The sequence below is a fragment of the Ictalurus punctatus genome, chromosome 16 (assembly GCF_001660625.3).
Source record: "Ictalurus punctatus breed USDA103 chromosome 16, Coco_2.0, whole genome shotgun sequence".
Taxonomy (NCBI): Eukaryota; Metazoa; Chordata; class Actinopteri; order Siluriformes; family Ictaluridae; genus Ictalurus; species Ictalurus punctatus.
In genome coordinates, this window is record NC_030431.2 from 23,013,693 (window position 1) to 23,028,352 (window position 14,660).

The following is a 14,660-nucleotide window of genomic DNA, read 5'->3' on the forward strand; positions in this document are numbered from 1 at the left end:
CCTAAATTCATCCTAACTTGCATTAGTAGGGCTACCAGTTGGTTTCTCCAGCCATGTCTGTTTCAGTAGCTGGACAGTCCAAGCTGGATGTTTCAGTACGGTAGTTCTGGACTGAGATTAATGTCGCTATCTAGTAATGGATGTCTTTCTCATCCAAAATCATTACTGTAAATATATACCTCAGTAACTACTGGTGAAAGATGGCTCAAATTACTCACCTTACTTACATTACATTCATTCCTTTAGCAGACGCTTTTATCCAAAGCGACTTACAAATGAGGAAATACAAGCAAAGCGATATATCAAGCGGAGAACACTACATGTAGTGCTACCGTACAAGATCTTTCATTGAGTTCTAGAAGAAGCAAAGTGCACAGAGTAGAGGTGGAAGAGCCAGGGTAAGCGGGTTTTTTTTTTTTCTCAAGGGGTAGTTTCACAGAAGAGGTGGGTCTTTAGCTGTTTCTTGAAGATAGTGACAGATTCTGAGGTCCGGATTGAGGTTGGTTCATTCCACCACTGAGGGACAGAAAGTGTGAAGGTTCTGGAAAGGGACCTTGAGCCACGCTGAGTAGGCACTACTAAGCGTCGGTCATTAATCAATCGCAGATTGCGTGAGGGGACGTAAGCCTTCAGGAGAGTGTTGAGCATCAAGGCCTTGAATTTGATGCGGGCGGCTACAGGACGCCAGTGGAGGGAGATGAAGAGGGGTGTGGCATGGGTTCTCTTGGGCTGGTTGAAGACGAGGCGTGCTGCTGCATTCTGAATCAATGCAGCAGTGTGAGATACTTTACTTGTATCGGATCAAAGAACATGAAACGAAACGAGGAACAGGGTACAAACGCTTTGTACGGTGATAACACTCAATACTTCGCAAAGTCATTGTTTTCAAACAGTCTCTTTATACTATGGTTGTGAGTGCTGTGAATTTGATGCAGGTGTGCGTGATTAGAATGAATGTGAGTGTTCTGGGAAATGCGGTCCGTGGCGGCCATGTTTGTATGACACCATCTCAACTTTTAATTCCTACTCGAAAATCAAATAAAACTTCATTATTTTTAATCAAGTTTATAGTAGCATTTAATTCAATTTAATGCAATTCAATTTTATTTGTATAGCACTTTTAACAACAGACATTTTCTCAAAGCAGCTTTACAGAAACATATAAACACAGGATACACATTTTAAGTGTGTGAATTTATCCCTATTGAGAAAACCAGTGGCGAGGATGGCGAGGAAAATCACCCTAAGATGATATGAGGAAGAAACGTTGAGAGGAACCGGACTCAGAAGGGAACCCGTCGTCATCTGGGTCAAACCGGATAGTGTGAAAGTAAAAGAAAGTTCATTATGGTTTTTATATGAAGTCTGTTTTGTTAAACTAGTCCACTGTTCACTAAAGGAGACCTGAGTGCAAAACAGCGTGTGGTAATTGCACACCAAGTGGTACCATCCTAAGCAATCTCCAGGCTGTAGCCTCCAGTTGATGAGGGATCCATCCAAAAGTAGGGCATCAGGTGGATCAGGCAGGTCCAGAGAGCAGAAAGGGTCAGGATCATTGGCATCTCCATAAAATCATGTGTGGCTCGACAGAAGGAGAGAGGGAGGTAAAGAGAGGCAGAGGTTAAGTATGCTTACTATCCCGTGACGGATAAGACTGTGTACTTTACGTAAAAAAAAGCCTATTCATGGTCAGCTTTAGTAAACAAATGTGTTTTCAGCCTGGGCTTAAACACTGAGACTGTGTCTGAGTCCCAAACACTAATTAGAAGGCTGTTCCATAACTGTGGGGCTCTATAAGAGAAAGCTCTTCCCCCTGCTGTAGCCTTCACTATTCGAGGTACCAACAAATAGCCTGCACCTTTTGATCTAAGTAGGCGCGGCGGATCATAGAAAACCAAAAGTTTGCTTAGATACTGTGGTGCGAGACCGTTTAGTGTTTTAAAAGTCAATAGTATTATTTTATAATCAATGTGTAATTTTACTGGGAGCCAATGCAATGTGGATAAGATCGGGGTGATGTGGTCGTATCTTCTGGTTCTAGTTAGGACTCTAGCAGCTGCATTCTGGACTAACTGGAGCTTGTTTATGCTCCTACTGGAACATCCAGACAGTAAGGCATTACAGTAATCTAGTCTAGAGGTGATGAAAGCATGAACTAATATTTCTGCATCATGTGACACTATATTTCTTATCTTAGCAATATTTCTGAGATGAGAGAAGGCTAGCCTGGTAATATTATGTACATGAGAATCAAATGTAGGACTAGAGTCAATCATCACACCGAGGTCTTTTACTGCTGCACATGATGAAACAGAAAGGCCATCCAGAGTTACTGTGTAATCAGAAAGCTTACTTCTAGCTACATGTAGGCCAAGTACAAGTACTTCTGTCTTGTCAGAATTAAATAAAAGGAAGTTAATAAGCATCCAGTGTCTAATGTCCTTTACACGTTCCTCAACTTTATGCAGCTGCTGTCTGTCATCTGGCTTCGCTGAAACGTACAACTGCGTATCATCAGCATAACAGTGGAAGCTAATTCCATGTTTACGAATAATTTGACCCAGAGGTAGCATATATAAAGTAAAAAGCAGTGGGCCTAAAACAGAACCTTGTGGAACACCAAACTTTACCTCGGAAAGTTTACTAATTTATCTAGTTTACTTTAGATCAAATGTGTCCACAAAGGGCCAGTGTGGGTGCAGGGTTTTTTTTCCAATCAAGTAGGAGACACATCTGATTCCACCTGTTTAATCAGGTGAGCTCGCCTTTCAATATACTCACGTGACCCACACCAACCCTTTCCGGATATGATTGGACACTCCTGCTTTAGACCAATCAACACAGATACAGTAGTTGGTTAAATCTATAACACTGACCATATAGTTTGCTAACACACACTTTCATTGACTTTCGTTTCATCGTCTGCGGTTTTCGCTACTTTGTAGCTCAAACGCGCCAAACTCAGAAATCTATCTTAGCATAAATCTGCTAAAAAAACATCGACAGGCAGATGCTAAGGGGTGGAATGACAAAATGCACAAAACAAAAGTGTTATCCAAGATGGCTGCCCCATAATCATACAGTGTTCATATAGACTGTTAAGGTGTATTCATGTTTATAAACAAAAAAAAATTATTCTGTGGCGTCCTAAACCACATCAGCAAGTTTGAGGTGACATGACGAAAGAACCGGATGTGGTTTGAGGGAGAAATTTACAGTAAAAATTTTAGCTGACATAAACCTCCATTAAATATTAGTTTCGTTATCCTTGTAGCTCAAGCGTAACAAAAGGAAGCAAATACTTGACACCAGACTCATCTCGCTTGATTTAGTACAATTGAAAAGCGGAAATGGCTGAATCTGAACTGTGGGTAAAGGGTAAGTCTGTTTCTCCAAACTGTTTCTCAATACATCACATGCTAATAGTCATAGCACTAGCAGATCTGAGTTAACAGAAGGGCATTTTGTATATTTGGATAAGAAACATTATTCATAATTGGGTGAAATGGCACGGCCTCTTTAGAAATATAGACTTTAATGCTCACTTTGTGTATCGTAGCCTTGAGTATTAGCCTGTGGATTTGCAGAAAAGCAGCATGCTGTGGAAAAAATGCGGTGCCAGGATTAAACACTGTCTTTATTGTTACACCTGGCTGCTTTACAAATGACAAAAGACTTTTGAGGATTAGTGTTGAAGAAAACACACTAAAGTGTAAGACCTATGACACACTTTCCTCTAGCTTTCAGTTTCACAAATAACAAGACACATGACAAATGACAAGGCTAATTTAAGTGAGGAAGTGGTACCTCAGTGGTTAAGATTTTGGACTGCTGATAGGAAGGTCATGAGCTTAAGCCTCAGCACTGCCAAGCACTGAGCAACCCTCAACCGCTCAGTTTTATAAATGAGATCAAAGTAAGTCGCCCTGGATAAGGGTCTCTGCCAAATGCTGTAAACGTAATCATAGTGTCAGGATCTTGCGATCTCCCTGAACGACTCTCTGATCTCACGTTCGGTCACTGCACTCAAGTGTCCTTTTTATCTCACATTGCTAATCTGACACGTTCATGGTGTTTTCTCCTTTACAACAGCAGAAGGATTCGTCCATTTCTATCCACACAGGCCACTCGGTTGCTTGTACAAGGTGACCATTCAGTCCCTTGTCATTTTGAGATTGGACTACTGCAACTCGTTTCTGCCAGGTCTGCCTCTGAGTGACATTTGACCTCTGCAACTGATCCAGAATGCAGCCACATGACTTGTTTTCAACTTTCCAAAGTTCTCCCACAGCACTACGTTCCCTCCACTAGCTTCCTGTAGCTGCCTGCATCAGATTTAAAACACTGACACTTGCTTACAGAACCAGAAAAGGACCAGTACCCACTCACCTCAAAGCATTGATCATACCCCCCACCGCACCACGCTCCCTCCGATCCTCTAGCACCGCTCGACTGGTTCCACCATCTCTCAGGATACAAGGAAGGCATGCATCAAGACTCTTCTCTGTTCTGGCACCTGGGTGGTGGAGTGAACTTCCCCTAGATGTCTGAAAAGCTGACTTACTGGTGGTCTTCAAATGACATCTAAAGACCTACCTCTTCCTCAGTTACTTTACTTAGCACTTAAATAAAATAAAATAAACCCTGTTGTCGGTGTGTTTTTCTTACTACTTTACCTCCCCAATAGAGTTTCTAGACTTGTGAACCAGTATCAAGATCAAGTATTTATTGATCGAGACTTCAAAACACTTCTGTAAGTCGCTCTGGATAAGAGCGTCTACCAAATGCCATAAATGTAAAGTATAAATATAATCAGTTCCTCAAGCGGCGTCTCCTGCTGTTGTTGCTTTGTGTCTTTCTGTACCTGAAACCTGTCCTTTTCAAAAGTTCTTTACTACACCCACAGGTGTCCTGCTCAGGTGGAGCTCTTTGACTGAGCCCTGAACATGAAGGCCCAGGAGTTGACCCAGGACTGGATGTACAGGCAATCCAGATTGTTGTGGGGTAGATGGGAACTCAGTTAAGCACACATCTACTCCTCCAGACATTCCGTCACATTGCCCAGTATCCCCAGTACTCTTTCCATCTCTAAGGTGAGGGCTGGTGTAAGCAACTACCCTCCCCCATTCTTCGTCCTCAGCTCTGCCATTTTCTTTTAGCCAGACTGGAGAAGTCATGCCATTTTTTTTTCTAACCCCAGTGCCGCAGTCTCATTTCTTGTTTTCAATGGCTGTTAAACTCTTACAAGCTTTAGGGGGAAAAAAAAAACATGTTTTGTTTTTTTCTATTCTACAGTTTAAGTCTTCTTTAGAGAGGCTGGATACATGCGATACAGTCCTCTCTGAAAGCTACATCAGCAAGGCCGATTCTTTTGTTTTTGCCGTGCACTGAAGACATTTGGGTTTGAGATCAAAATAGCTTGCTTTTCTCCCATAGACAGCTCTCTGGTTTTCATGTCGGTTTATCCGTTTTTTAACAACAAATGCAGCCTTCACAGTTGAAACCCGGGGCTGAAATGAAGAGTAGATATTCGGAGCTATTAATCGTTTAAACTTTCAATCTATCAGGGAACACCTGGGCAACAAGTAACACCTGAAGATTTAAACAAGAAAAAAAAACAGTTAAGATCGTCGGGTTATTATGACGTCGTTAGTCGCGTGACAATGCCAACATGGTAGATGTAGTATGTCCGGATTGTATTCATATTACACACATGTACTGATCAGTACGTACTGTATGAACGGCCGAGCAGTAGGTACTGAATCGAAAGCAATAAAAGTGGCCATAAACAACAGAATAAACATTCCATTTCTATGAGAGTTCCTATGAGATGTGTATATACAGTATGTCTTAGCATCATTTAGCCACTGACAAGACGCGTAAGAAGTGTTAGTTTAGTGAAATGGCACTCCCTATCTTTTCATGCCAATCATTTCTTGACTGCTCACTACTGTCTGGACTTCTGATTTCAGAACCTGTGTCTGGATGTCAATTAAAATCTGAAATTGATGAACTGACAGGACTTCAACTGACATCGTTCACATCTTCAACACTTGATATGCAAGTTCAAAAGTTGAAATCCAAATCTTTCTGATACAAATATCATTCCACATCCCCGAGCACCTCAGTACGAACAGTTTTTCTACTCAAAAGCAGTCACACATCTCTGTATCACTGTATCACTGTTCAGTTCCTCGTAGCTGGCTGCTTTCATTTTCTGAACGACGATGTTGCTATGGTGTGAGGCTTGATAATCACCGCTCGGCAGCGGAGCCATCGCCCATGAGAACACTTTATCTAACAAAATACACACACGGACACATGATACACCGGCACCTACACTGTAAATGCTCTTCAAATGAAACGAGTAATCACACTTTACAGCTTGCGTCCTGACGCATGCAAGGGAGGAACAAATTCAACATTAAAGTTGAAAAACAACTCGCAGTCTGCAAGCAGGAAAATGAAATGAAAGGAAATCTTCACCTTTAACGACTCGCACGTTCATCGCAATAATTAACACGGGATGTTCAACAGCGTCCGAGAGTTATTTTGTAATGAAATTCATCGACGGGTTGGTCTGTTTTCACTTGGGTTAATAGTTTTCGACTACCTGCTTATATGCACTGATGCAGAGGAATTTAATTATTGCTTCATCTCTACCTTCATCTCAGTATTTAAATAAAAAAATCACACAAACAAATGTCCGCCTATGGAGAGCGGCACAGAACCACTACCTTCTAACAGGGATACAACACCTACTAATAAATTAGCACTACAATCACTAAACACACCACAGATACTTCCATATAGATGTATTTCATGTGGTTCAGAGTGGACTTTGGACTCAGAGTGGACTCCTTTAATTCCTGGACGTAACTCCTGAGAAGAAATACGGACAATCTGCTGACAGATGTCTATTCTCCTCCAGAACACATCGCAAAGGCCAAGGTTTCCAAAGCAGATATTCCAGATATAACTGATTACATTTAGAAAAGAAGAAGAAACTCAAGGTTTTGAAGAATAGCCATGCAGACGACGTTCCTGAATGTTTTTTTAAGATTGAGATGAAGGTAGAGATGAAGCAGTGGTGAAATTCCTCTGCATCAGTGCATATAAGCAAGTAGTCGAAAACCATTAACCAAAGTGAATATAGATCAACATGTCGATGAATTGCATTACAAAATATCTCGGATGCTGTCGAAGAGACTTCTCTAAATGAAAACACAGTCTTCCAAGGTATTCGTTTTTATTTTATTTCGCACAATCTGAGTATTTAAGCTCTCAAACTGCAAAAAAAAAAAAAGAAAAAAAAAAAAATGCTCACCAGCTCTCACACGACCTTCACGTGACTCCCAAAAACGAAACGGTGCAGAAAACACAGGACGCTTCATGCGCTTCCTTTACATTTTCATCACTCCCTGAAAGCGAGATCGCTGCTTAGACACTGCAGATAATTCATAACGGAAAGCGTAAAACACAAATATGACAGAGTGTATGTGAATGAGAAATAGACATAATGTCATCAAGATCAAGTAGAAGTAAGAGAAAAATAAAATTACATATAATTTATGCTGTACATTATAGTCCGACCCCCCCCCCCCACACACACACACACACACACACGTAACGTTAGCTAGATATGTTAGCTACGTTAGCTAGCTGGTTAACATTTGACGAAAAGTTGGGTTTGTTGAAGGTAAAACATTTCTTGTTGCATAATTAACTTATATGTGGCTCGAAATCAGTGTAGTAGTACTATTCTATAGCCATACTTTCATTTTATTTATTTATTTTGGGGTCTGGCTGTAAAGCAGAGAGAAGCTACAGTAAAGTGCAAAAGTTTGCACCCCCCCCAACAAAATGACAAAAATATACTTTTATTATAATAGACTCATGTATATCACTGGCGTTCGTCTTTCTTACCTCAAAAAGTAAGGTATCCCGTTTGGCTTTACGCAAGTAAGGTGTCTAAAGGTGATTTTAAAAGAAATATATTTATTTTTGTTACATGTGATAACGAGGGAGCATCAATATAAATCTATGCAAACGTCTGCACTCACTTTACTACTGTAAGACATCAATAAAAGCTGGATCCTGTTCACCTGGACAGAACTCCATGCTGAAAAATCCAGCGTAATCTGACCAGCTACCAAAACCGAAGCTGATCCGGTCAAACTGGTATACCACATTTGCAGCTGGTCAGTTGTTTCCCAGCTTCATTATTACTTGTCTAAATTGAGAAATAAATATGTGAACTTGTGCTAGTAAAGAAGGTAAACCAGTTTAACCAGCGCACCTTGTGTTTTGTAGCAGTATTGAACAATAAGGCTAGACATCCTGTAGATTATGGCTTTTTTTTTCTTCTCCTACACCAACAACATGATGTGAATGTTCAGATTCAGATTCTCCTGCATTAGGTGGGTCGAAAAGAAATCACAAAATTTCTGCATATGATCACAAGGCATGAGTAGATTACTGAGCGAGAATGAACAAAGCTCACAGCACTATTAGCGTCTGATTTTTTTTTCTCGTCCATACAGAGCTAGTGTTAGCCTGTCCTATCCACAGCACTACTAGCTCGAAGGACGGCAGGCGTTTTTATCAAGAAAACGAACGGCGAAATCTACAGGTGTCAGAAAAAGATGGATGATATGCGCAGAAAAATTTCTAAACACGTCGCATAAGACCGTGGTACACTGAACAAACGATTTAGTTATCTATGAGTAAAACCCTTTGCTATGAAACTACACGATGCACAGTCAAGATATCTTTGTGGATTATTATTTAAAATTAAATCCCCAGCATTAATATTTAGAAAAAGTGATCGGGTGTGTTCGGTTGATTTCTGTGGTGCACATGCTTCATTTATGCACCAATATGAGTGACAGAAAGAAAAAAGAGAGAAGGTGTGTCAAACAAGCATTGGCTGTCTCACCTGCGAGCAAAAATGTACTTTAGAAATGCCTCTGGTGTGAATTGGTGTTTAAACTGAAATGGACTGGAGCCATGGCCTGTGTGTATCTTGGCAAATCATGTACAGTGCACAAAAAAAACCCACAGAATCTCATCAATTCTGATTACAAAATCAATGTTAAAATGACAACGTTAGCAGAAAAGTCCACGTCAGAGGAAAAAAAAAACTGACGTCATATGTTTGTCACAACTGTCACAGTGAGTCAACTTTAAATTATTAAATTAGTCAGCTATAACATACCCAGACCTCGCCCGTTAGACCTACCATGTGACTGCATGAATATAGTAACTGAAGCCTGCTAGTGCACTCAATCGTATACAGTTTTGCTGAAGTCTATCTATCCATTAAAAACAGAAGCAAGTGCGACAGTCTTCAGAAGACAACAAGAAAAACGTATCTGCAAACATTCTCAGAAAATTCTACGAAGTTTACCCGAGGCTACCGATGAATTTTTAAAGGCGAAGGGTGCTCATGCCGAATAATGACTTAGTTTAGTTTAGTACTTAAATGTACGATGACCTCCCAACACAACTGAGCTGCTTTTCGCTTACTGAAGACAACACTGAAGGAAAGACCCACAAACAAGCAGCTTCTGAATGTGGTCGCAGTAAAGGCAAAGCAAACCATCTCACGGGAGGAACCTCAGCATTTGGTTCATTGACTGCAAAGGATTTGCGTCCGAGTATTAAAAATATTCCCAATGTTTATGATTGATAGTTTGTCCGATTACTTTCGAGCCTGTGAAAATGGCTGGAATTCCTAAATATTTCTGTTAAAGCCCTTGAATTAAAGCTGAAAGTCTACACTTCAATCACATCTTGATTTTAAATCCACTGTGGTGGTGTACAGAGGCATTGTGCCACTGTCCAAATACTTATGGACCTGACTGTGTATATAGTTTCTATAGGGAAGTGTGATGCTGTTATTACTCTTTTAATCACCGACAAGGAAATGATGGAAATTAGCAGATATATATAGGAGAATGCTATTTTTCAGAATGACCTCAAGAGAATACCTAAGACTAATGAACTCTGTAGAAACTACTGTCGGCTAATTTACACCAGTCCGTACAGTACATGTGCTGATGTGGAGGTGATGTGAACTCCGACTCTTTTTATCACATGGGTAAAAAAAAATCTCATATGCTGATGGAAGAACATGTTAATATTTGATACACAAACAAAAGTATGTTGATCACTACAGTTAGCACATATTTAAAGATAAACAGCCTAGAACTATTCTATAACAACTGCCACGCTTGGATCGCTGAAACAATTTGCCAAGATAAACACGGACCTAGCAATCTGTCCACCAGCCACAAAGAGACGTTTGCCGTTGCTAAACATTTGAAAGCACTAAGTCTTGCTAGTTGCTGCTTAGTTTAGCTTACTTTCGTGTCTGAAGAGTGGACGCTAACAGTAGCTCAGTATTCAGAAAAGTAGCTAGCAAAATAGCTAGCTAGTTTGAGAAACTACAATCGGAGGTACGCGACGAGTTAGAGCAGATGAGTTTGATGCTCAACAGCAAGCTAGCTAATAAACTTTATGACATGTTAGCAGGTTAGCTCTCATCATAAAAGTCTGGTAGTGGTCTCCAGACATTAGCAAGATAACAAGCTAGCTACCTACACTCAAAAAGCTCAAGAGCACAGCAGATTGTAATAACAGAAGGAGACCCAATAGCAAGGCTCGAACCGGCACCGATTTGAAGAGATGAATGTGCAGAAAACAGACTGTAGGGCGACACAGAAACAGGTCCGAGCTACGTCTAAAAACCATGACTCTCACACGTGTATTAGCATTCTACAAGTCTTGGAGAGCAGATGTGTGGTCATCGGTTAGAGTCGCCACTCTTGGCTGGGATCTGGCCCTGAGGTGGTCTGTGTTCCCCCAGGATGGCGGCAACGAGTGCTTCGGGGACAGTGATGCCATTGGCGGGGCTCAGAGGACTAAGAGAGGGTGAGGGTGACTCAGGGGAAAACAGACGCTCCTTCTTGGTGTTCGGGGCCTGGCGGGGTGAAACGGACGAGTCTCTGGGTTTCAGACTGAGGGACTGAAGAGCGGGTACAGCCGGGCTGTGACTGCGATGGTGACTATGCTGCTGGCGTTTATTGGAGCGTGTCCTGGGACTCGGACTACGCGAGCTGGAAGCCAGCAGGACCAGAGTGCTGTCGTCCTCTGAGCTCGCATCCGAACTGTCCGAGTGGGACGGACACGGCCGAGCAGGAGGGGAACAGACAGGTAACTGAACCTGGAGGTGAGAGAGTAGAGTGGAAAGGAGAAAGAGAGGAGAGAGGAAAGACAATGCAGGGAAGAGAAACAGTATAAATATGGTGTGACTGTAAAGAAGAGAGTACAGTAACTACAGTATAGACTCACATTCCGCAGCTGAACGTAACTCTGTCTTGCTGTAAATAGTTTTCATATTTCATAGGTATATATATATAACACTTTGAAGCTTTAGCAGACATTCGGAAATGTTTGATAATTAAGGATTCAACAAGCGATGTAGTAGGAATGCAGGAAAAAAAATGAGCCAATAAGAAACTATAAAGACCATTCCTATATGCTTCTTGTAAAATGATGCTTTTAGGCCCATAACCCCTTCTCTGATTACAGCCCCGCCCCTGAGTACAGCTTACTGCTGTGACTGGACAGTGATTGCATTTCAGTTTGGCATGAATACAGTACAACACACTGATGAAAGTAAAATGTAGCAGGAAATTACATTCACCTCGGACACGAAGTCGGCGGTTAACTGTTAAAAAAAGCGAAAGCAATCCCTTGATGATTGTTTTGCTTTTCAACGTGGTACGTTTTCTACATGTCACTAATGAAAAACAATACTTATGTCGTGTATTGGATTTCGTGTTTTATCACTGGTGTGAATGCTTTTCACTCTGGAATCTTCTCAATAAAATACCGTCTAATAAGACAGCTAACGGGCAGCACGGCGGTGTAGTGGGGACCTGAGCTCGGCTTATTGTCTCTCTGAAGTTTCTATACACGTTATCTCTGTGTCTGTATGGGTTTTCTCCGGTTTCCTCGCACGGCCCAAAAACATGCCAGGAGGAGGACTGGCTAAGATAAAATGCCACTAGGTGTGAATGTGTGTGTGCCCGCTGCCCATCCAGGGTGTATTCCTGCCTCATGACCAGTGTTCCTGGGATACGCTCCGGATCCAAGGCATCCCTGACCAGGATGAAGCGGCTACTGAAAGTGAGTGATAGAGTGAGGGGAAAAAATCAAACTTACAAGGACGTGGTTACTAACACAGCTGCCTGCAGAATGATATATCTGCAAAATCGCCTCAGATGAGTTTCTTCTAGATGTTATAAACATTTCCTCAGCACCAGCCCAGTTTAGGCACATAAACAAAACATCCATCTGATTTGATATTTATACATTCATATTCATTTGTTTTGTGTGGAACTGTACTGTCTTATGTATACATACTTAAATTACTCTCTTACACCCCAATAAATAGCTTGTTATATAGGATTTTCCGTGCTGAATTTAAATACACTAACAGTGTAAGTGAAAATTGAAAGAAACGTGTGGCAGCTCCATGTTGCGACAGTGTATTTCTGGTAAATGGCGACTGAACAAAAAGTGAAGCGAAACCATGTATGTAAATGTCCAGCAACGAGCAATAAACTTATGATCAAAGCATTACTTGTATTAGGATGAAATGAAGGACGACGGTAAATTTGAATTAATTTAATAAGACATCTTAGCGACTTAACCTGGAACGGCTCTGTGATTCCCACAATGCTGTTCATGTTGTGGCCGTAGTACCCCAGCACGTATTCTCCTGCGTCTCTAGGCAAATCCTCTTCTGGAAAAGTCACCTGGAAGCAAAACGAAAACTCAACTACACAAAGCAGATATTGGCGCTTGCTGGTTCGACCGCCGTAAGGTCTTTAGTGTAAACTGCTCACACACTAAGCAGATTGTCTGAGTGCTTTTCAGGCTTATCGTGCCTTTTTTTTTTTTTTATTACCTGAGTGGAATGGTCTGATTTGGCCCAGACATAGGCTGCATAGTCCTTGTGGTGTTTGAATCCCACCTGACAGAAAGAAGGTCACAGAGAACATATAAAACAGCACCTAAAACACACATCATGACATTTGCAATCATGCAAAGTTTAATTAGAGGTCACGTAATAATAATAATAATAATAATAATTCCTTATATCTATATCGCACTTTTCTAGGCACTCAAAGCGCTTTACATTGCATGGGGGGAAATCTCCTCAAACCACCAACAGTGTGTAGCGTCCAGCTGGATGATGCGACGGCAGCCATAGTGCACCAGAACGCCCATCACACACCAGCTATTGGCTATTGGTGGAGAGGAGAGGAGTATCCGCTGTGTAAATGAGAAGATTACATGTTCGCTCTTTTTTTTTGGCAAGTCATGAGTTTCTCGATATGGTGCAATTCCTGGAAAACGGATTAGATAAGCATAATTACAGTGTCCTGGATTGAGTTTTTTCTTAATAATTTACCAACATGTCTGAAGGACATAATGACATCGCTAACAACTTCGAAATCGTGCATTTGAATGGAATTTGACAGAATTAGTCTGAACGCACTGATTGCTGGTCGTTTAGGGTGTTACATTTAAAAAAAACACTGTTTCTCGGTAACTGGTATTTATGACACTGAGCACGAGCAGCGAAATGACTAACTATTAAGGGTAATGAATTACCTAGCTTACCGTTAGCCTTTAAAGAAGAATCATTGCTTACTCATCCCACTTGTGGAAAAAAAGTAGGCCATAATGTTTTTAATCTTCAAGCATTATTAATGATAACGGTTGAGTCCTATAAAAATATTTTTTTATATTCATGTTGCCTTACACTTTACCCTGTGTTGAAATTCCGCTTGATCGCACCATAATGTCATGAGCTAACACAGTGATAGGTATAACAGCAATAATCAGTGCCTGTAAAAGCACTTAATGGTTATGTCCCACTTAGCTTAATCTTTACCTTCATATCTAACAGTGACAGGTTTTTTGGCATCCACATTGCTCAGGTGTTTGGCAACAAAGTTATTATGGCTTCAACCACTTCCTGTCTTGAAAGCACAATTTCCATTACAATAGGCATACAATAGGCATGTGCTGACAGTCGCTTACACAGCCGTATTTAACAAGCACTTTCTTTCCTGGCATGTTTCTAATAAGCCTACGTTACAGAAGGATGTCATTAAAATGTCTAGCCGGCCGGTCCAGTTACCTTTCCGCTCCTCATTATGCTCATTATTTTTCATATGAGCTTAATCATGTTGCACTGTTTTTTATGTATGTACTGGATAATAAGTCTTAAAGTTTAAATGTAAAGCAGCAAAGAAGCTAATAAGACTAATTTACGTGACAACTGTTGGTTAAACAGGAAAGCTAAAGCCTAAGATCTATCAATATCTTGACAATCGAACTATTATTGTTGACCAATGCATTATATCATTTTTGCATTGGTAATTATAAAAATATCGGTGCAAAGTACACACGCACACACGCACACACTTAAAGTGAGATAAGGAGTTGCATTAGTGATTTTATAATTTTTTACAATGTTTCAAGTCCTTAATGTTCAACTGGCTGCATGTCGTGTTCATGTGAATATCAAACAACAAAACACTATTGGTTCTGTCATCTGTCCTTCATTTATACTTTGG

General features: G+C 40.9%; 1 protein-coding gene across 3 annotated transcripts in view; it reads right to left on the bottom strand.

Moving 5' to 3' along the window:
- Positions 1-7,978: 7,978 nt before the first annotated feature.
- Positions 7,979-14,660, bottom strand: part of LOC108276637 (inositol polyphosphate 5-phosphatase K) — a 33,426-nt gene continuing 26,744 nt past the window's right edge. For all 3 annotated transcript variants that reach the window (XM_053686764.1, XM_053686762.1, XM_053686763.1), the window contains exons 11-13: positions 12,980-13,045; positions 12,723-12,827; positions 7,979-11,227 (exon numbers count right to left, since the gene is read on the bottom strand). In XM_053686764.1, the coding sequence (XP_053542739.1) occupies positions 10,808-11,227; positions 12,723-12,827; positions 12,980-13,045 (591 nt within the window). In that variant the 3' untranslated portion in view covers positions 7,979-10,807. The remainder of the gene's footprint in view (positions 11,228-12,722; positions 12,828-12,979; positions 13,046-14,660) is intronic.